General features: G+C 45.3%; 1 protein-coding gene across 1 annotated transcript in view; it reads right to left on the bottom strand.

The window, feature by feature from the left end:
• Positions 1-13,144: 13,144 nt before the first annotated feature.
• The window catches only part of LOC122920710, a 69,531-nt gene continuing 59,072 nt past the window's right edge, over positions 13,145-23,603 (bottom strand). Inside the window, 4 exon segments of the mRNA XM_044270418.1 lie at positions 13,145-15,032; positions 15,395-15,430; positions 15,845-16,159; positions 17,267-17,572. Of these exon segments, the coding sequence (XP_044126353.1) occupies positions 14,725-15,032; positions 15,395-15,430; positions 15,845-16,159; positions 17,267-17,572 (965 nt within the window). The 3' untranslated portion in view covers positions 13,145-14,724.

Below are 23,603 nucleotides of genomic sequence, written 5' to 3'. Positions count from 1 at the left end.
AGTGCAGATTTTCTACAGGCGGGGCAGCACTATCTGTGCCATCCTATATAACCAGCGCTGTTGAAAGAAGACCATATCTACAGCAGTATTATCAACACACTGGAGGTCAATACGTGACCGCTTTATGCGTGACCTCAATTGTGATTGATTGAACAGCGCCAAGTGGTTTTGGAGCTTCAAGGAGAACACCTTATCTCCAATTCCTTCGAGCTGCGCACGTGAGTGACAGGTCCTCTTTTAGTAGATTGAATATTCTATGATGCCTACTGAGATGATAGAGATGTTTTTTTTCTTTACAGTACTCATTCAAGCACCCTACCTCCAGAAGGAGAGCCTGTTGAACATGATTTTGAAACAAAACAAGTCTCCGGACCGTGTACTGATCTAGCTTCTGGACCCTCTACTTCACATGATTCTACTCTGGAGTCACAAGGTCGCCAACCACAAACATGTGCCGTGATTGATGATACTCGCCAGTTCATTACTTCTTCCTTTGAGAGAGTATCAAGTAGGTCCAGATCAGTTCGGAGACAACAGAGTCTTGGATGATCTCACACAAATCTTTTGAGATTGTTTAATAAAATTAGAGGAACAGCAGACTTGATATAAGCCTGAGTTAACAACCATGGTCTGGCAGATCCAGAACCCCTTAACCCTAATCAGCAGTTTCTGTTAACGTTAAGTCATTGGATGGATGACATGACTCCAGAGCAGAATTGTGATTGTAGAGTGATATTGAGTCCAACAGTCTGGAATATTCAACAGCAACTCCCTTCCCAGTCGTGTCCTCCACCCCGGTCGTATCCCCCAACCACCTCCTTTCCAACAGCCTGTTGGTTGCGAGTTAAAGAAGACACTAGTAGCTTGTGATGAGGCAGAACTTAGTTTACTTGTGTGGATTAAATTCCAAACATACAAGACATTTCAGCAAACTGTAACAGCAGCCATCTTGGTATAAAGAGAGAGAGAGAGTGTGAGAAAGCAACAAGTTTTACAGATATACATAACTGGTAACCTTAACATACAGTGCCATCTACCGGTAAAGTGATATTAATAAACAATACTGTATATAACACATGCTGTTGCATCCCCAACACAGTCATGACTTCACCACCTGCTCGCTCTTACTCTGTGGCACACACCTTTCCCTGTCTCACACCTTTGCCAGTCACACGCCTTTCCCCCGTCCCACACCCTTCACCCATCCCCATCCCACATCCTTCCCCCATCCCACACCCATCTCCATCCCACACCCTTCCACCGTCCCAAACCCACCCCCCGTCCCACCACCACCCTTACCCAATGTCCCACACCTTTACCCCATCTCAAACCCATCCCCCATCCCATCTCCCCACCACCCTTACCCAACATCCCACACCTTTACCCCATCTCAAACCCATCCCACACCTATCAACCACCATCTACCTTTCGACCTCCCCAGTCTTTAAGCCATTCCCAATCCCATTCACCTTCCTTTGTCTCTTTTCCATCACCTTCACAATCCCAATCCAGTGCCAATTCTCAAAACACAGCCAGCTCCCTTCTCTCAGCCACATGGTCCTGATTTGACTTCTATGTCTACTACTTCTACAATCCGCCAGCAAGATTCTATTTCTCCCTCTATTTTTCCAAGTCACACCTCTTTTCCAACCCCTTCCTCCAACCAATCCCTTCCATACCATTCTGGTTCTTACTCCGATCCCCTTCATACTCCACAACACCATCCGCAGGATGAATATCACAGACCTCAAGAGTCATTTATGCATTCCCTCCTTGGCCAAAGTGATGAAGATCTTGGGTCCACTACTGATGCTCCAGGAGTGGGGCTATCCACTCAACAACTACAATAGGGTAAAACCAAATTTAGTGTTGATAACAGTTATAAATATATATGAGGAAGGACGCTAAAACAAAATAGCAAAATCTTTATTATAATATATAATGTGGAACTGCACTGGAGCAGAATGAACGGTGGGTCCCACCCTTGGTGGGTTTTAGTTTGTGGGACCCACCGTTCATTCTGCTCCAGTGCAGTTCCACCTTTACCAGTGTGGCTATATGATGGTGGTCCCATAAATCAGTGACGGTTCAATCAGCTGCTTTGTGCAGTTTGGGTAGGCACCCCTATATTTTACTGAGACATTATAATAAAGATTATTTTGTTTTAGCGTCCTTCCTCATATATATATTTATTCGATTGTTCAGTAGGACGCCTACCCATCACACCTCTCTCTAGATTTTTGCATTGATAACAGTTATGACTGAAAACCTCATCAGGTCCGTAAGAAATACAGCCAACCGAGTGTGAACTATTCTCCACCATTGTTAATGGAATGTATTACATACAAGTGATCGAGTCACACACCAAAGTACGATTTCACACGCTATAACCGATAAGGGCCCAGTCCTTAAAGGGGTTGGCCACTTTCTGGGTCGAACCATGTGTTTTTGTGACCTGATTATATGACACTAATATAGTCCTTGTGAACAATCACCACCATTTTCTACATTTTACAATGCCTTTGTGCTGTCCACATAGAGCTCCTGGCCATAAAATGTCCGATGATGGAGGGTCCTGTAACATCCATGTGATGTCATCTCAATTCAAATACACTGCACCTGAACTGAACTTCAAACAGAACTAGTGCAGATGGCAGGTGCAGTGTATTTGAAGAGACACGCCACACAGGTGATTTGCCCAATCTCGTGACCCTCCAACACCAGCCATTTTATGGACAGGACCTCTGTGTGGACAGCACAAAAGACTTGTCAAACCAGGGGGCATAACTTAAAAAATATAGAAAATTCTGCAGAATTTCTACAAAGACTATATAAGTGACATGTAATGATATTGCAAAGACATTGGTCACCAATAACAAAAAAATGTACAACCAATTTAAAGTTTTTTGATGTAGTCAATGTTGGCTGAGTAGTCCCATATTCCGTAAGGACCTGTTGATGACTGAAGATATTTTATGCACTTTTCTCGAACCATTGACTATGCTGCTTTTGACAAAACTGTTGGACTTTTATTTCGATAGTAACTTTTATAGAAGCTTTTTCTATGTTGGTATTGAAACGGTCTGTAATGATCTGGTCGTGATCATTGATCTATAGCTGTCCCTGAAGTCAAGTAGTAGTTCAGGTGCTATTTACTATCACTGATATATATGTACACGGTCCTTGGAGTTGGTATGGGACTGACATTCCTGTTTTAATAGCTCCATGCATTTCCCATGTAACAATTCTGGAGCATCTATTCTTATGACTCTATGTTGTGCCGTTCCTCTGTTATTGCATTAGCTTTCAGTAAGGCCCCTTTCAGACGAGACAGTTTTCCGCGCGGGTGCAATGTGTGATGCATTGTGCCCGCACTGAATCCGGGCCCATTAATTTCAATGTGTCTGTCTACATGACCGTTGTTTTTCACGCATCAGTTGATGTTCTATATTCTGCGTTTTTCACTGATGGTTGCTAAGAGATGTGGTTTGTAAACCTTCAGTTTTTTTTATCACGCGCATGAAAAACGCATTCAATCGCATTGCACCGTGCGAAAAAGACTGAACTGAACGTAATCGCAGACAAAACTGACTGCACACGCAAGCAAAATCGCGTATTTTTAATAGAACGCATCTGGAACGCATCTGGATTTAATCCGTCACGCTTGTGTGAAAGGGGGCTTAAGAGTACAGAGGGGAGTTAACAAGTTTGGGGGGTGTACCTGCACAGTCTGACTATCCAATCGGTGCTGCCATTTTCAGTCTGTGCAGGTACACCCCCCAACTTGTTACCTCCCCTCTGTACCCTTACTGAAAGCCAATGCAATCAATCAACATTGTCCAATGCAATTCAGTTATAACTTCTAGTAGAAATAATAGAGCAATGGGACAACATAGAGCCATAAGAATACAGGGAGTGCAGAATTATTAGGCAAGTTGTATTTTTGAGGATTAATTTTATTATTGAACAACAACCATGTTCTCAATGAACCCAAAAAACTCATTAATATCAAAGCTGAATATTTTTGGAAGTAGTTTTTAGTTTTAGCTATTTTAGGGGGATATCTGTGTGTGCAGGTGACTATTACTGTGCATAATTATTAGGCAACTTAACAAAAAACAAATATATACCCATTTCAATTATTTATTTTTACCAGTGAAACCAATATAACATCTCAACATTCTCAAATATACATTTCTGACATTCAAAAACAAAACAAAAACAAATCAGTGACCAATATAGCCATCTTTCTTTGCAAGGACACTCAGAAGCCGCCATCCATGGATTCTGTCAGTGTTTTGATCTGTTCACCATCAACATTGCGTGCAGCAGCAACCACAGCCTCCCAGACACTGTTCAGAGAGGTGGACTGCTTTCCCTCCTTGTAAATGTCACATTTGATGATGGACCACAGGTTCTCAATGGGGTTCAGATCAGGTGAACAAGGAGGCCATGTCATTAGATTTTCTTCTTTTATACCCTTTCTTGCCAGCCACGTTGTGGAGTACTTGGACGCGTGTGATGGAGCATTGTCCTGCATGAAAATCATGTTTTTCTTGAAGGATGCAGACTTCTTCCTGTACCACTGCTTGAAGAAGGTGTCTTCCAGAAACTGGCAGTAGGACTGGGAGTTGAGCTTGACTCCATCCTCAACCCGAAAAGGCCCCACAAGCTCATCTTTGATGATACCAGCCCAAACCAGTACTCCACCTCCACCTTGCTGGTGTCTGAGTCGGACTGGAGCTCTCTGCCCTTTACCAATCCAGCCATCTGGCCCATCAAGACTCACTCTCATTTCATCAGTCCATAAAACCTTAGAAAAATCAGTCTTGAGATATTTCTTGGCCCAGTCTTGACGTTTCAGCTTGTGTGTCTTGTTCAGTGGTGGTCGTCTTTCAGCCTTTCTTACCTTGGCCATGTCTCTGAGTATTGCACACCTTGTGCTTTTGGGCACTCCAGTGATGTTGCAGCTCTGAAATATGGCCAAACTGGTGGCAAGTGGCATCTTGGCAGCTGCACGCTTGACTTTTCTCAGTTCATGGGCAGTTATTTTGCGCCTTGGTTTTTCCACACGCTTCTTGCGACCCTGTTGACTATTTTGAATGAAACGCTTGATTGTTCGATGATCACGCTTCAGAAGCTTTGCAATGTTAAGAGTGCTGCATCCCTCTGCAAGATATCTCACTATTTGTGACTTTTCTGAGCCTGTCAAGTCCTTCTTTTGACCCATTTTGCCAAAGGAAAGGAAGTTGCCTAATAATTATGCACACCTGATATAGGGTGTTGATGTCATTAGACCACACCCCTTCTCATGACAGAGATGCACATCACCTAATATGCTTAATTGGTAGTAGGCTTTCGAGCCTATACAGCTTGGAGTAAGACAACATGCATAAAGAGGATGATGGGGTCAAAATACTCATTTGCCTAATAATTCTGCACGTAGTGTAGAGGCTTCAGAATAGTTAGTATGTGGGGAATGCAGGAAGCTGTTAAAACAGGAATGAGCGGTGAAAGGTCATCTTCAACCTTGAAAACGTTGTTAATGCTGCACTTTTATTATTTTATTTTTCTATTTTTCTTTTAAGGAACCTTTGGATATGCGGGCTGTGTATAATTACCTCTCTGTAAAGGCCTGTTTTCCACTAGTGAGTCCATGGCAATAATCTTGCTCTGTAGCGAGCTCCACCATTGTACATTTGCTAGAGCATAGCATTATCATGACTACGAATGATATGTGCCTCTGCTTGACCTTTTACATAATAATGCGGTCGGTATGATGGAGTATTATTCGTGATAATGGTATGCGCTCACGTCGTCTAAAGAGGAGGATCACAGACAGAGCTAGGTTCTCACAATGGACTGGCTTGTGTGAACTAACCCTATTCTTCAGTTATGGGATATAGCCAACTTATCGCTAGCTACCTATTGTCTACTATAGATCAGGTCTACAACAAAAGTAGGATTGTAGTTGTGTTTCAGTCTCTATCTCCCATATTCCATATTGGGGCACTTTTCTTTAGATGCGCTTTTATAATTCATTTAATATTCAATATTTCTGTACAACGATGTAAAAGTTGGATACTTTTTTGAAAAAGTAATCATAAATAATACTTTGGGTTTTTGACTGATATTTTCTCTTTGTTATTTCTTTTTAATTATTAAACTTTTTTTGGTCCTAACATTTGTGTGGGGTATAGTATGTAGGCAGGTTTTTTAAACGAAATATAAAGACAATCAATCCACATAAAGTGGACAATAACGGAAGACATGCTGGTTGGAGACGCGTTGCAACCCTGATGAAGATTTGTTCGTAACACCAAAGTCAATCAATGGTGGTTGACCAATGCACACGGATGGACTCTGCCCTCAATTATGAACCAGGCTCCTATATAGCAACATCATTCAAATAAAGGGAATCATTACCACAAGAAAATATACAATTTGTATAACAACAGTTTTTTGTTTTTTTTGGAACTATAGTTAACAATATAGATGGCCTTGCGGTTCACCCGGTCGTTTCGCAGCGAACTTTGCGCGTTTGCCGAACATATGGCGATGTCCGCCTGCGCCATATTCTTTTGCATTGCGCCAAACTTTGACCCATGACACATCCATCAGTGGGACAGGACAGCCAATTGAGACGCTTCAGCACATGCACATACCCCCACCCTATAAAAGAACCTGATCTGGCAGCCATTTTAGATTCTGTGTTTTGCCAGTGTAGGGAGAGGTTGTTTTGTGGAGCAGGGACAGGCTGTTAGGGACACCAAACACTAGCTAATAGGCAGGGTCGGTGCCAGGATTTTTGCCAACACAAGCGAAGCTACTGATTGAGGGGTTCGATTTACCTGTTTCCACCAAATATTGATTGAGGCCTGCGATATACCTGCTTCCACAAAATACTGATTGAGGGCTGTGATATATACCTGCTTCCATAAAAAACTGATTAAGGGGTTCAATATACCTGTTTCAACCAAATATTGATTGAGGCCTGCGATATATCTGCTTCCACAAAATACTGATTGAGAGGTTTGATATACCTGCTTCCACAAAATACTGATTGAGGGCTGCGATATACCCGCTTCCACAAAATACTGATTTAGGGGTTCGATATACCTGTTTCCACCAAATATTGATTGAGGCCTGCGAGATACCTGCTTCCACAAATACTGCTCTTCTCTAAGGACAGGCAGGGTTATTTTTTAAATGACAGGCAGAGGAAGAGGCAGGCCATTCTGCAGGGGTGGTAGGGGGTCTGGCAGGTGCACCAGGCCGGAGCTTAAGTGGGAAGTTGGAGAAGGCGTGTGCGATAACTTCAAAGGGCGCACCAGAGTTGGTCGAGTGGCTCACTCAGCCTTCCACTTCTGCACCCTTCTCACTCTCTGCTGTGTGCACCCCCAAATCCACCACCACCATAGCCCCTCCACTCGAGTCAGAGGAATTATTTTCCCATTCATTCCCAGACCTTACCGATGTGCAGCCATTCTTGACATTGGATAAGGAAGAGGAGGTAGCGACGGTCGCCACCCAGAGGTCTAGCGACAGTACCCAGATCAGCCCAAGGAGGGAGGTCCCCACTGTTGCTGTCTACTCCGAGATCTCAAATGTCAGTGGCGGTGAAGGTGACTATGATGACGTGTCGATGGACATCACGTGGGTGCCCACAAGAGAGGTAGAGGAGGGGAGTTCAGAGGGAGAGACGGAGCAGCAGAGAGGGAGAAGGAGGACAAGCAGGCAGAGCTCGCAGGTCACAGGAGGCAAAAAGCAGACTTCAAATGTACCTGGAACGAGCCATCCGCCATGCACGGTCACTTCTGGCGCTCCCAGGACGCCGGCACATGGCTCAGCAGTGTGGGCTTTTTTTTTTACGTGCCAGCTGCTGACAATAGTGTTGCCATTTGCAGCCTGTGCTGTCAACGCATAAGTCACAGTAAGCCCAACACTCACCTAGGGACGACCTCCTTAAGAAGGCACCTGGCCTCCCATCACCGCGCCCAGTGAGAGCAACGCCGTCAGAACACACAAAGCCATACACCCGGCGCTCCACGTCCTGCCTCTTCTCCTCTCATTTGTCCTCCATGCAACCTTCCAAAGTGCCGTCGTCGCGTTCATCTGGCAGAAGGCAGGATTCCATGGCCCAAATGTTTGAGCGTAAAAAGTTAATGACGCCGGATAACCCTCTTTCCCAACGGCTGACGGCTGGCTTGTTTGAACTGCTAGCCCGCCAACTACTGCCATATAAACTGGTGGACTCGGAGCAAAGAATCCATACAGTAAAGAATCCATAGTCTCACTGTTATTACAGTAGAGTCCACAGTCTCGCCGCTCTTACAGTAAAGAGTCCACAGTCTCGCCGCTCTTACAGTAAAGAGTCCACAGTCTCGCCGCTCTTACAGTATAGAGTCCACAGTCTCACTGCTCTTACAGTATAGAGTCCACAGTCTCACTGCTCTTACAGTATAGAGTCCATAGTCTCACTGCTCTTACAGTATAGAGTCCATAGTCTCACCGCTCTTACAGTAAAGAGTATATAGTCTCAGTGCTCTTACAGTAAAGAGTCCATAGTCTCAGTGCTCTTACAGTAAAGAGTCCATAGTCTCAGTGCTCTTACAGTAAAGAGTCCATAGTCTCACTGCTCTTACAGTAAAGAGTCCATAGTCTCACTGCTCTTACAGTATAGAGTCCATAGTCTCACTGCTCTTACAGTATAGAGTCCATAGTCTCACTGCTCTTACAGTAAAGAGTCCATAGTCTCGCTGCTCTTACAGTAAAGAGTCCATAGTCTCGCTGCTCTTACAGTAAAGAGTCCATAGTCTCGCTGCTCTTACAGTATAGAGTCCACAGTCTCACTGCTCTTACAGTATAGAGTCCACAGTCTCACTGCTCTTACAGTATAGAGTCCACAGTCTCACTGCTCTTACAGTAAAGAGTCCATAGTCTCACTGCTCTTACAGTATAGAGTCCATAGTCTCGCTGCTCTTACAGTAAAGAGTCCATAGTCTCGCTGCTCTTACAGTATAGAGTCCACAGTCTCACCGCTCTTACCGTAAAGAGTCCATAGTCTCACTGCTCTTACAGTAAAGAGTCCATAGTCTCACTGCTCTTACAGTATAGAGTCCATAGTCTCACTGCTCTTACAGTATAGAGTCCACAGTCTCACTGCTCTTACAGTATAGAGTCCACAGTCTCACTGCTCTTACAGTAAAGAGTCCATAGTCTCACTGCTCTTACAGTAAAGAGTCCATAGTCTCACTGCTCTTACAGTATAGAGTCCATAGTCTCAGTGCTCTTACAGTAAAGAGTCCATAGTCTCAGTGCTCTTACAGTAAAGAGTCCATAGTCTCACTGCTCTTACAGTAAAGAGTCCATAGTCTCACTGCTCTTACAGTATAGAGTCCATAGTCTCACTGCTCTTACAGTATAGAGTCCATAGTCTCACTGCTCTTACAGTAAAGAGTCCATAGTCTCACTGCTCTTACAGTAAAGAGTCCATAGTCTTACTGCTCTTACAGTATAGAGTCCATAGTCTCACTGCTCTTACAGTAAAGAGTCCATAGTCTCGCTGCTCTTACAGTATAGAGTCCACAGTCTCACTGCTCTTACAGTATAGAGTCCATAGTCTCACTGCTCTTACAGTAAAGAGTCCATAGTCTTACTGCTCTTACAGTATAGAGTCCATAGTCTCACTGCTCTTACAGTAAAGAGTCCATAGTCTCGCCGCTCTTACAGTATAGAGTCCACAGTCTCACCGCTCTTACAGTATAGAGTCCATAGTCTCACTGCTCTTACAGTATAGAGTCCATAGTCTCACTGCTATCACAGTAAAGAGTCCAGAGTCTCACTGCTCTTACAGTATAGAGTCCACAGTCTCACTGCTCTTACAGTAAAGAGTCCATAGTCTCACTGCTCTTACAGTAAAGAATCCCATAGTCTCACTGCTCTTACAGTAAAGAGTCCACAGTCTTAATGTTCTTACCGTAGAGTCCTCTTCTAGGTTTGTGTACTAGCCTTTTCTCTAGACGCAGAGCATGTCCCCTTGTATATATTTTTTATTATATATTTTCCTTTTTTACTTTTATTTGTTAATTTCCTAGGAAAATCCTGTTCATTTTCTTTTCATGTTTATGTACATTATATGATTTCAGTTTCCTGCAGGGATATACTATATAACATAATACATTGCTATTCACATTCCTTTTATTTATTTTTAATATGTCAACAATGAGTATAAGGTATGCTCTATTGATGGGAGCCACTTGTACCCTGTCACTGGCCATTTAGTGTCACATGATCGAGGCCAGCGATCTTGTGACCCACACAAAATAGGTACCACGGTTAGTCGTGTCCTCGCCTCCTAGAATCTGGTCACATGACTTGTTTGCAGGGCCGGAACCCAGTACCACATGACCAGCGGATCAGTTCTCTACTGGTAAGCGTCCCCTTCTCTATGGGAACCTAGCAGCGATAGAATGTAGCATTGGATCTGAGAATCGCAGCCGCAGTTGGACACTATCCTCAATTTGCAGCATATCCGCATTTATTTCAGGACACATCCAATTCAGGGCCTCCTTTCATAAAGCTCCTTAACAATTATTTCTGGATTCCTTTGTATGCGAATTAGTGTGAACATTTCTTATTGTATACCTTTAGAAAAGGGGGCGCTTCCATTCATGCAGCGGTACACCTCTCTACTTTGGATTTTTAGGCAAAGGGCTACAACACTGGTTGCGCGAAACCTGGCACCACCCGGATCACTGAGCCGCGGTGATCCCATAGAAATGAATTAACAACCTTATTGGATCTCTTGCAACTGTGGCGATCCAATTCATTTCTATGGGATCACCGCTACCCAGCGATGCTGGCTGTGACAGGTTTCGCGCGACCAGTGTTGCCGTGTAGCTCTTGCCTTATACACATATACATATATATATATATATATATATATATATATACATACATACATACATACACACACACACATTGGTGATCACACTTAATGTATCTTATGCAACTGAAACCTGATAAAGGAGACCTGTGGATCCCCAAAACGTGTTGTTTTTTGTTTTATATCCACCTACCGCAGCCTCTTGCCTGGATACAAGACGAGATATGGCCTCTAGGATGAATACAGGATGAGATACGCCTCTTGCCAGGATACAGGAAGAGGTACGGTTGGGCCGGGAGGCATACAGGTTCCGTAGGGTAGCTTACAGCACATTGGCCTACAAATGTTGTAGCTGGGCCTGTAGATCCTGCACACTCCTAGGTTGCCGGTTTCCCAGCTGGTCCCATAAATGCTTGATTGACGGTAAATCTGGAGACTGAGCAGCCAAGGAAGTGTTGTAATCTGGGGGAGACATTCCTGGGAAACCTTTGCTGTGTGTGGGCGAGCATTCTCCTGCTTAAAAATGGAAGCCTTGCCATGAAAGGAACACATGTGGTGGCAGGACGTCCTGCACCTATCGCTGAGCTGTTAGTGTCCTTGTATCACTACTAGGGGTGACCGACTGTCATATGTGAAGGCTCCCCCGATCATCACACCAGCAGTTGTCAGACCAGTCATGAGAGGAATACATGTACTGGCATATCGCCGAGCTGTTAGAGTCATCGTATCACTACTAGGGATGACTGACTGTATTCGATGGCTCCACCGATCATCACACCAGCAGTTGTCAGCCCTGCCATGAGAGGAAAACGTGCTGGCAGGACGTCCTGCACCTATCGCTGAGCTGTTAGTGTCCTGGTATCACTACTAGGGGTGACCGAGTGTATGCAATGGCTTCCCCGATCATTACACTAGCAGTAGGGGGTAGTGCGCCACTCATCACTGCAAATGAAGACAATGGTGGCTGGCTGTCAATGGTGGGACATTTAAAGTGAGATCCTCTCTACTGGTGTCCGTCAGGACTGTCTAGGTCCTGTTCACCATGTGTGTGCGCCTTCATGTAACCACTGCTCCAAACACCTACTAGCAGTTAGATCAGAACAGCCTAGATGGCGGGCAATTCATCAAAACCACCATCCTGTTTCTCTCAGTCCGGTGATGCGCCCCCCTCTCAAAGTCTGTCAACTGGCCAAAATGTCTTCCCCTGCATTGTAGAGGCATGTCAAATCTCTCACTAAGAGGTACACTGCTCAAAAGTAGCCACTGAAAGCCTTTTTATAGGGCAGCGGGGGAAGCGCTAGTATGTCCTCTTGTGGCAAGACCCAGTGTCTAATCGGACCACACCGGTAACAGAACTGCAGGACGAGGTCTGCAGCAATCGAGTGGGGTTTACTTTTCCCAATGAGTGTATATTTGTTACTTATGTATGTAACGTGCTTTGTCTGCTATAGTCTTCATTTTTGTAACCTTTGGAATTGGCCGATTGTTCCAAGATGCGTTTAAAAAGAACTGTGGGTCATTTATCAAACTGGTGTAAAGTGGAACTGGCTTAGTTGCCCGTAGCAACCAATTAGATTACACCTTTTGTTTTTCAGAGCTTCCTTGAAAATGAAAGGTGGAATCTGATTGGTTGCTATGGGAAACTAAGCCAGTTCCACTTTCCACCAGTTTGATAAATCTCCCCCTACGTCTGTATTTTCAATTGATGCAATGTAGGAACCACACTGTTAGGGCTCATGCACACGACCGTATGTATTTTGCGGTCTGCAAAAAATACATCGGTGTGCGTTCCGTATTTTGCGGAACTGAACAGCTGGCCCCTAATACAATAGTATTATTCTTGTCCGTAATACGGACAATAATAGGACGGGTTTTATTTTTTTGCGGAACGGAAATACTGACATACAGAAACGGAATGCACACGGTAACCTTGTTTTTTGGGGGCGGACCAATTGAAATAAAAAGGTTTCGCATATGGTCTGCAAAAAAACCCCCCAAAAAAGGGAACAGACACGGAAAGAAAATACGTTTGTGTGCATGAGCCCTTAGAGACGCGTTAGCAGACATGATTGGGAGGTCTTCCTCAGAAGCTGACAAGGTCTTCATTTGCACCCTGAAAAGCAGAGCATAACGGCTGGTGATGGACATAATGGGCGTGGAGCATGACCGCCAACGCATCTGCACCACAACACTGTAGACGTAGCCCAAAATGAGTAAAATACAATCATAAACAAAAATTGCCACCGAAGGTGTGTGTAGCCTTTAAACGTTTTACTGTTTTTCTTCAATTTGATTTCAACAAACGTTTAAGTGATCGCCGATCGCGATCATTCGGGATTTTTTTCTCCGGTCACATTTCTTCCTCGAATACGATGGGTCCTGACTATCCTTCCAGTTAATAATGCGTTGGACAGTTCTTTACCCAATGTTAGTAGTTTCTGCGATCTCCTTAGATGTTTCTCTGCTTGATGCCAGTGATCTGACCCTTCTCCAGCAGACTGACATCTTCTCCACGAACACGAGACGCGTCTTTCCACATGGATGTTTAAGAAATGAGAAGCAGCTCATTGCACCAGTCGGGGTTAAATAACTTATTGCAGCTGAAAGATAATCGCCCCCGTGCAGTAATTATCCAATAGGAGGCTCAGGAGTATCTGCTTAGCTAAATCCAGGTGGCGACGGGGTGGGACAAGCAGTGTATTTTGAGCAGGTCTTATATACATATTTAATAAAGATTATTATTTATTTGGAACTTTCTTAGACTCAGCTTTTTTGTATAAGTTTATCTTTACCCAAGGACTGTAGACAATGAGTCTGTGCTCGCTCTTATTACCCCAGGACTGTAGACATCAATGAGTCTGTGCTCGCTCTTATTACCCCAGGACTGTAGACATCAATGAGTCTGTGCTCGCTCCTATTACCCCAGGACTGTAGACATCAATGAGTCTGTGCTCGCTCCTATTACCCCAGGACTGTAGACATCAATGAGTCTGTGCTCGCTCTTATTACCCCAGGACTGTAGACATCAATGAGTCTGTGCTCGCTCCTATTACCCCAGGACTGTAGACATCAATGAGTCAGTGCTCGCTCTTATTACCCCAGGACTGTAGACATCAATGAGTCTGTGCTCGCTCTTATTACCCCAGGACTGTAGACATCAATGAGTCTGTGCTCGCTCTTATTACCCCAGGACTGTAGACATCAATGAGTCTGTGCTCGCTCCTATTACCCCAGGACTGTAGACATCAATGAGTCTGTGCTCGCTCCTATTACCCCAGGACTGTAGACATCAATGAGTCTGTGCTCGCTCTTATTACCCCAGGACTGTAGACATCAATGAGTCTGTGCTCGCTCTTATTACCCCAGGACTGTAGACATCAATGAGTCTGTGCTCGCTCTTATTACCCCAGGACTGTAGACATCAATGAGTCTGTGCTCGCTCTAATTACCCCAGGACTGTAGACATCAATGAGTCTGTGCTCGCTCCTATTACCCCAGGACTGTAGACATCAATGAGTCTGTGCTCGCTCTTATTATCCCAGGACTGTAGACATCAATGAGTCTGTGCTCGCTCCTATTACCCCAGGACTGTAGACATCAATGAGTCTGTGCTCGCTCCTATTTACCTCAGCATTAAAGACATCAATGAGTCTGTGCTCGCTCCTATTTACCCCAGGACTGTAGACATCGAGGAGTCTATGCTCGCTCCTTTTACCCCAAGACTGTAGACATTGATGGACATTGATGGACATTGATGGACATTGATGAGTCTCGCTCCTTTTACCCCATGACTGTAGACATTGATGAGTCTCGCTCCCATTGATTCCTGTAGATCCTTATTGAAGCTTCAGTGTGAAATGTTCCTCTTGTATCTGGAAATTATAATTCACCTCACATATCATTGTGCAGTCTCGGTCTGTCTCTTGGGCTGTGAAGGTGACTGTGGAAAAGCTGCCAGATCCGTCCTCTAGAGTCCGGTTCTCTATGCCACTGTCGATAGGAAACATTCCTTTCCTCCAGGAGAACTCCGAATGATCTGCGTCACATCCATCAACATAACATGTGAGTGTGACTTCACCTCCCACCCGCGGATTCTCCGTCAGGCACTGAATGCCTTTGGTTTTCAGTGGAGGCTTTAGATGTCCTGTGGGAAGAAGACAATGGACAATAAATTCTGCTGCTTCATCTCCTGGTCTCGGAGTCACTACTACATAGCCTTCTCCACGAAGATCAGAGAATCCCCAATAAGTATCTCACAAAAGCCAGGGGACAACCCCGAGGGGCCAGGAGAGAACTGGGAAATGGATTTTGAGGATGACAAGCATCTGTGGTGTGTGAACCACGCCAACTCCTAAACTGAAGGCATTTGTGGCCACCTAGACCCCACCAATGCATCTTCTAACCTGATAATTTATTTAGTGGATTTTCCCTTAAATCACAGAATTGCGGTTTCCATCCTCATTCCATTAACCCGACAATTTATTTTTATAAGTCAGCCTAACTTACCTGTGCATGGAGGCAGATGTCCACCTGGGGTCCCTTCTATCAACAGAAAGATCAGTGTGTGAGAAGTGATTTTGTACATGAGCAGAAAAAACTAAATATACAGAAGCTTATAGAGAGAATGTTCCCCTGAGAGCACAATCAATGTGACCACACGGTGCACTCAGGGGCATAGCTATAGGGGGTGCAGAGGGCCCAGGAGCCACATAAGAAAACACTGGTATTATAGAAAGTGCATGCTGGTCAAGTTACACATCCGGCTGGAGGGAAGGGGCTAGGTCAATTTATTTATTTTTCCTCAGGCAGCATGAAGGCTATGTGCTTCCCTGCCCCTGGCCATAAAGCACTGAGGGAAGGGGGGCCCCAAGCTGAACTCTTGCACCAGGGCCCATGAGCCTCTAGCTACGCCCCTGGGTGCACTCTTACACCGTGTGTGTTTGTGAGTGCACTCACCTGAGAGACGCAGGGTGTACAGCTGCTCATATACTTTCTTAGTGACAGAATGTGTCACCTCACAGCGGATGGACGCCCCATGGTCCTTGTCCTGGGGAGTGAACCTCAGGCTGCTGGAACAATTGCATAGAGAGTCCTTTCCAATCTGTGGATCTGATGTGGTGACAAAGTCGCTGGTAAACGGGTCGAACTCTTTATACCATTTCACCCGAATGTCTGGTGTGAATCCAGATATGGTCGCTGTGAATGTGGCTTCCTTCCCTGCGACAGGTCTCTCCGGCCGCACACTTATCTCTGAAAACGTTGGTACTTTATCTGCAAGAAACCAAGAGAGAGCAAGATTACTGCGCTCAGCTGTGCACCTACAGCGAGGAGACATCACAAGCCGGCCGGCCGTGCAGATCCCAATACCCCGACAGTCAGAGCCGCCATTGACACTCTTGGGGGGGGTTTCTTTGGATGGAAGTAATTAGTCTCATTAGGAGGTAAACCTGCTATAACTGCTTCCAGCTACAACCATAGAGGAACGGAGGCCGTCAGAGTAAGATATTTCATCAGTGCAGATGTCGGGATCCAGCAGATGTCCCGTCCAGCGCAATCTTTCATTTGTTTTGTGCATTTTGGCTTATATTCAATGTTATTGGGGTCCTTGAGGTTTATTTCATTTGTGCTCTTCCTGTTGTATATGTTCACAAATAGTTCATGATGCATAGACAATCTGGCATGGATTCAGAATATCTGAGGAGGACATATGAAGTTGGGTTGTCTGCTCATGGACTGGCCTCTTAATGTAGAAATTGGTTTTCTGCATTTAGTACTAATGAAATGTGTTCTGATTGTTCTCTCAGTAAAGACAAACACAATCTTTCACAATTGTTCTTGCAATGGTAAAATGTACCATCTACCTGCATTGTCATCAGAACGGTAGTGGATTCCGTTACGATTTCTGAGTAGATTCTGTACCTAAATCCTGAAACAATCCTTAAAGGTGTTGTGCAAATCTAAGGTATCCCCTATTCACAGGATGGGTGATAACTAAGTGGTTGATGGAGAACCAAGTGCAGGAACCCCCCATAGATCCTGAAAGCCCCTGTTGAAATGGAGCAGCAGGTGGAGGCTCCATTCATTCTCCACAGGACTACCAGAAATGGTCGATTACAGTGCTTAGCAATTCCCAACGGTTCCATAAAGAATGAATGGAGCAGCAGTGTCCATACATGACCTGCTTCTCCACTTGTGTAACCGGGCCCCCACTCTCGTGAATCTGTGGGGGTCCTAGCTGTTGTCAATATCAGAGCTCCGGGAGTGTTGTCTGATGCCATAATGCAGTGGCACTATTTATAGTATTTTATGGTCACAGGGTTTCCACCTTAGAGAAGGCACTTTTTTTTATATTGATTTAGTCTCAGAGCAGTTTCTTACCGGGGAGCTTTATATAATGGGTCTTCTTGAGCGGCGTTGTCATGTTCTTGGGCTTCACAGAGCAGGTGTAAGCTTTGGCGTAGTCCAGGGCTGTAGCAGTGATCTGCAGTGAGCAGGATACGGACCCGTCCGCCTCAGGGATTTGCTTCGCTACTCCTTGTCCGCTCTCCAGGGCTTTATCGCTCTTTAACCACCTCACCTCTACATCTTTCGGGTTTGCGTTGGTCACCCTGCAGCGCAGAGTCACAGGCTGGCCGTATTTAGGGTTCCTGGGCTCGCTGGTGATGTCACTAAGGACTGGGGATCCTGAGAAGACATTTTAAATAGGCACAGTCATTTCAAAAAACTTTGAAGAAATTAGTAGTATAAACAAATGTAAGAAACCTTGTACTATACTTAAGAAAAGAATACCTTTCTCCACTTACCAGCCAATACTTCACCACCTGCACTGACCATTTACCAATTATTCATTGCAAATATCTGAACTTAGAGATGAGCCAGAACAGAAGGACACTGAGGGATCAGGTTACAGCGGCTGCATGTGGAAGGAAGAGGGGGAGATAGAGGCACGTACACACAGAGGCTCAGTTCTCTATCTCATCCCAGTGCTGGATTTACAAGTACACTTCTCAGTACTGTTGTATAATGTCCTCCATACTGCTGCTGTTAATTAGGGTATGATAGAGACACATAGCGGCAGCTCTCCTCTTTTCCTTGTGAGGTATACGCAGTGTCGGACTGCGGTGCCCAGGGCCCACCAGTGGAATTGATTTTAGGGGCCCACCCTAGAGCTACCATAAATGAAGATATTACTTGATCATTTTTCAGGCTCACGCCATGAATGTATGCCTTTAGCACATAATGCAGTGTGCTGAACAGAACCCTGCATTATATCAAATGGTTTCCCATTAAGCAACTCATTTGTTGGTTATTTACAGTCAGCAGTCTGGACAGCACTCACACGTGGACATTCCATGTCCTAGATCAGCGATGCTCAACCGGTGGCCCTGCAGCTGTTGCAAAACTACAACTCCCAGCATGCCCTAGTAGCTGTAGGCTGTCCAGGCATACTGGGAGTTGTAGTTTTGCGACAGCTGGAGGGTCACAGGTTGGGCCTCTCTGTCCTAGATGAACCACCCAGCCCCCCAGCCAGCCTAAACGTTTGCTGGCATCTTCAAAAGGATACGTTTATTGAAGAGAATATGCCATACACCACCAGGTATCTGCCCCTGTAGGGTCTTTAATCGCTCCAATAAACTTAAAAGGGTTTTCCAACATTTTACTACAGATGACCTATCCTCAGAATAGGTCATCAGTATCTGATCGGTGGTGGTCTGACACCTGGGAACACAGCCAATCAGCTGTTCAAGAGGGCACCTGCGATCGCAGTAGCAAAGCGGCCTCCTCACAGCGCCGTACATTGTACAGTGGCCATCCTTGGTATCGCACTCAGACCTATTCACTTCTATGGGGCTGAGCCGCTCCTAGGCCACTTGATCAATGAAATAAGGAAACTAATTTACTATGGCTACACAAGGGTACCACCTTGAAACAATCAGTATTTTGATTTCTTATATATACAGGTCCTTCTCAAAAAATTAGCATATTGTGATAAAGTTCATTATTTTCTGTAATGTGCTGATAAACATTAGACTTTCATATATTTTAGATTCATTACACACAACTGAAGTAGTTCAAGCCTTTTATTGTTTTAATATTGATGATTTTGGCCACAGCTCATGAAAACCCCAAATTCCTATCTAAAAAAATTAGCATATTTCATCCGACCAATAAAAGAAAAGTGTTTTTAATACAAAAAAGTCAACCTTCAAATAATTATGTTCAGTTATGCACTCAATACTTGGTCGGGAATCCTTTTGCAGAAGTGACTGCTTCAATGCGGCGTGGCATGGAGGCAATCAGCCTGCGGCACTGCTGAGGCGTTATGGAGGCACAGGAGGCTTCAATGAGGCGTGGCATGGAGGCCATCAGCCTGTGGCACTGCTGAGGTGTTATTGGGGCCCAGGAGGCTTCAATGCGGCGTGGCATGGAGGCAATCAGCCTGTGGCACTGCTGAGGTGTTATGGAGGCCCAGGATGCTTCACTGCGGCGTGGCATGGAGGCAATCAGCCTGCGGCACTGCTGAGGCGTTATGGAGGCACAGGAGGCTTCAATGAGGCGTGGCATGGAGGCCATCAGCCTGTGGCACTGCTGAGGTGTTATTGGGGCCCAGGAGGCTTCAATGCGGCGTGGCATGGAGGCAATCAGCCTGTGGCACTGCTGAGGTGTTATGGAGGCCCAGGAGGCTTCAATGCGGCGTGGCATGGAGGCAATCAGCCTGTGGCACTGCTGAGGTGTTATGGAGGCCCAGGATGCTTCAATGCGGCTTGGCATGGAGGCGATCAGCCTGTGGCACTGCTGAGGTGTTATGGAGGCCCAGGATGCTTCAATGCGGCGTGGCATGGAGGCGATCAGCCTGTGGCACTGCTGAGGTGTTATGGAGGCCCAGGATGCTTCAATGCGGCGTGGCATGGAGGCAATCAGCCTGTGGCACTGCTGAGGTGTTATGGAGGCCCAGGATGCTTCAATGCGGCGTGGCATGGAGGCAATCAGCCTGTGGCACTGCTGAGGTGTTATGGAGGCCCAGGATGCTTCGATAGCGGCCTTAAGCTCATCCAGAGTGTTGGGTCTTGTGTCTCTCAACTTTCTCTTCCCAATATCCCACAGATTCTCTATGGGGTTCAGGTCAGGAGAGTTGGCAGGCCAGTTGAGCCCAGTAATACCATGGTCAGTAAACCAGTTACCAGTGGTGTTGGCACTGTGAGCAGGTGCCAGGTCGTGCTGAAAAATGACATCTTCATCTCCATAAAGCTTTTCAGCAGATGGAAGCATGAAGTGCTCCACAATCTCCTGATAGCGGCTGCATTGCCCCTGCCCTTGATAAAACACAGTGGACCAACACCAGCAGCTGACATGGCCCCCAGACCATCACTGACTGTGGGGACTGGACACTGGACTTCAGGCATTTGGGCATTTCCCTCTCCCCAGTCTTCCTCCAGACTCTGGCACCTTGATTTCCGAATGACATGCAACAGTCCAGTGCTGCTTCTCTGTAGCCCAGGTCAGGCGCTTCTGCCGCTGTTTCTGGGGAATGCGGCACCTGTAGCCCATTTCCTGCACACGCCTGTACACGGGGGCTCTGGATGTTTCTACTCCAGACTCAGTCCACTGCTTCCGCAGGTCCCCCAAGGTCTGGAATCGGTCCTTCTCCACAATCTTCCTCAGGGTCCGGTCACCTCTTCTCGTTGTGCAGCGTTTTCTGCCACACTTTTTCCTTCCCACAGACTTCCCACTGAGGGGCCTTGATACAGCGCTCTGGGAACAGCCTATTCGGTCAGACATGTCTTTCTGTGTCTTACCCTCCTGCTTGAGGGGTCAATGATGGCCTTCTGGACAGCAGTCGGGTCGGCAGTCTGACCCATGATTGCAGTTTGGAGTAATGAACCCGGCTGGGAGTTTCTAAAAGCCTCAGGAATCTTTTGCAGGTGTTTAGAGTTAATTAGTTGATTCAGATGATTAGGTTAATAGCTCGTTTAGAGAACCTTTTCATGATATGCTAATTTTTTTAGATAGGAATTTTGGGTTTTCATGAGCTGTGGCCAAAATCATCAATATTACAACAATAAAAGGCTTGAACTACTTCAGTTGTGTGTAATGAATCTAAAATATATGAAAGTCTAATGTTTATCAGCACATTACAGAAAATAATTATCACAATATGCTAATTTTTTGAGAAGGACCTGTATATATATATAAAAATAATGGAAAAAAACATTGGCAGCACCACCCAAAAAAGAAAGAAAATCAGACTGCACTCCAGACAGTTCTTCAGTAAAACAATGTGTTTTTATTCACCCAAACGTCGCTTTTTGCCACCAACAAGGGTGAATAAAAAACATTGTTTTACTGAAGAACCGTCTGGAGTGCAGTCCGATTTTCTTGCTTTTGAGATATATATATATATATATATATATAATATATATTTATATTAAAATCGCAATGTATTAAGCTATATATGGATAAAGGAAGCATTAAAGGGGTTCTGCACTTTCATTTAACTGATGATCTATCTGATCGGCGGGGGTCCTCCGATCCCACAAAAAAAACACACACACACACACACAAGCCCCAGCTATGTGAATGAAAAAAAAAAAAAAAACCTCTTATGGTTCTGGGAAGGATAGGAGTAAAGAAATAAAAAGGGAAAATGGCCTTGTCCGGAAGGGGTTAAATCTGCACCTGTCCCAAGAAGAAACATGTACACTTTTGACGCAGTGTCCGTTTATGGCTTAGGCTACTTTCACACTGGCGTTTTGAATTCCGTTTGCGAGATCCATTTCAGGGATCTCACAAACAGTTCAAAACTAGAGATGAGCGAACTTCTGTTTTAAGTTCGGCGTCTGAAGTTCGGGTTTGGATTAGCGGAGAATCCCGATCTGGAACCGGATATGGATTCCGACTTCCGTTGTGGTCCGTGGTAGCGGAATCAATAATCGGCCATTATTGATTCCGCTACCACGGACCACAACGGAAGTCGGAATCCATATCCGGTTCCAGATCGGGATTCTCCGCTAATCCAAACCCGAACTTTAGACGCCGAACTTAAAACAGAGGTTCGCTCATCTCTATTCAAAACGGATCAGTTCAGCCCCAATGCATTCTGAATGGATAAGGATCTGTTCAGAATGCATCAGTTTGGCTCCGTTCAGCCTCCATTCCGCTCTGGAGCCCGGCGATGAGGAGCCAAACTGATCCGTCCTGACTTACAATGTAAGTCAATGGGGACGGATCTGTTTTCGCTGACACAATATGGTGCAATTGAATATTGTGCAATGTAAGTCAGGACGGATCCGCTTTGACGTAGATTTTTTTTTTTTTTAAGAATAATGCAAACGGATCCGTTCTGAACGGATACAAGTGTTTGCATTATAGGTGCGGATCCGTCTGTGCAGATACCAGACGGATCCGCACCGAACGCAGGTGTGAAAGTAGCCTTAGCTCCATTCAATGGAGCGTATATAGTGGCAGAAGCCACAGCGGCTTCTATCATGGTATACATGGTGTGAACACGCCTAGGAGTATAGCATTTTGAAGTGAGGAAAACTACAACTCTCATCAGGTCCTGAAGGTCTGCATCTGACATGGCATGTTAGGGGCAGAACATTAAAAAGACCAGCCTCTGGACCACGGGGTGGGCGGCAGGAGAGCTCCCTCTCTGTGTGCAGTGTCAGCTGGATGCTCGTAGTGAGAGCAGAGGGGCCCACGGTTCAGGAAGATGGGCCCCGCATCACTGTGCCAGCTATACCAGAGGAGGAGCAGCTGGATGACAGTCCAGATCATCTCGCTGTTACATACACACTGTGCCTACGGTGAGCGCTGCGCAGCTTATTACAACAGCGCTTGTAAGCAGGCAGCTGGGGTTGCCATTGACTAGTATAGGCAGACTATTCTTGTCCGCAATTGTGGACAAGAACAGGCATTTTCTATTACGTGTCGGTGATGTACGGTCCGCAAAATGCGGAACGCACATCACTGATGTCCGTGTCTTGCGGATCCACAAAGCACACACGAAAATATGAATGGACCCTAAGTGTTTAGGACGTCTCAGTAACTTACATATAAGGATTATTAGATGACCGGCACAAAGTGAAAGTACCAGTCACACAGCTAGAAAAACTGTTAATCCTTCGCCAATTGAAAAAAATGATTTTTATCCAAGAATGAGTAACATGCAATCGTAAAAAATAAAACAAATTGCCTCCGAAGGTGTCCATAGCCTATAAGAGCTTTGCTCAGTTATTGGTTGGTAGACGAATTTACACAACGGGGTCCATTTTGTTTTCAGGACTGTCTCAAGAAATGCTCATCTACCTCTTTTACTTTGCCGGTCTACTCCATCTCTGCAAGTCTAAGACTCCTGCACCCTACCAATGTCTAGATGTCCCACCGCCTTTCCCTTTATTTTAACCCTGCCCTCCCTATTTGTCATTTATTTGACCTATTGTTATCCAGTTTAGTCTTGCTTGTTGACATGACAAGCTTTGCGTTCTTTGAGACCTAGGCCTCTATCAGTTACATCATGATGCCGAGTCCTTACTTCTCTGTATGTTATCTCGAATTCATGCTGGAATGTCGTTACCAGAAGAGCTTTTGGCCATGACATTATTGATCGCATGGTGTATGCCGAGCTGTTGAAGATTTTGGGCTTCACCCGATATCCCTTTTTTTCTTTCTTTTAGGAGGCTGGGCTCTTCCTCTTACATCCGCCACTTTGTGC

Source organism: Bufo gargarizans, chromosome 10, assembly GCF_014858855.1.
Source record: "Bufo gargarizans isolate SCDJY-AF-19 chromosome 10, ASM1485885v1, whole genome shotgun sequence".
NCBI lineage: Eukaryota > Metazoa > Chordata > Amphibia > Anura > Bufonidae > Bufo > Bufo gargarizans.
The sequence above is the reverse complement of the archived record's forward strand: the minus strand, read 5'-3'. Positions and strand labels throughout refer to the sequence as shown.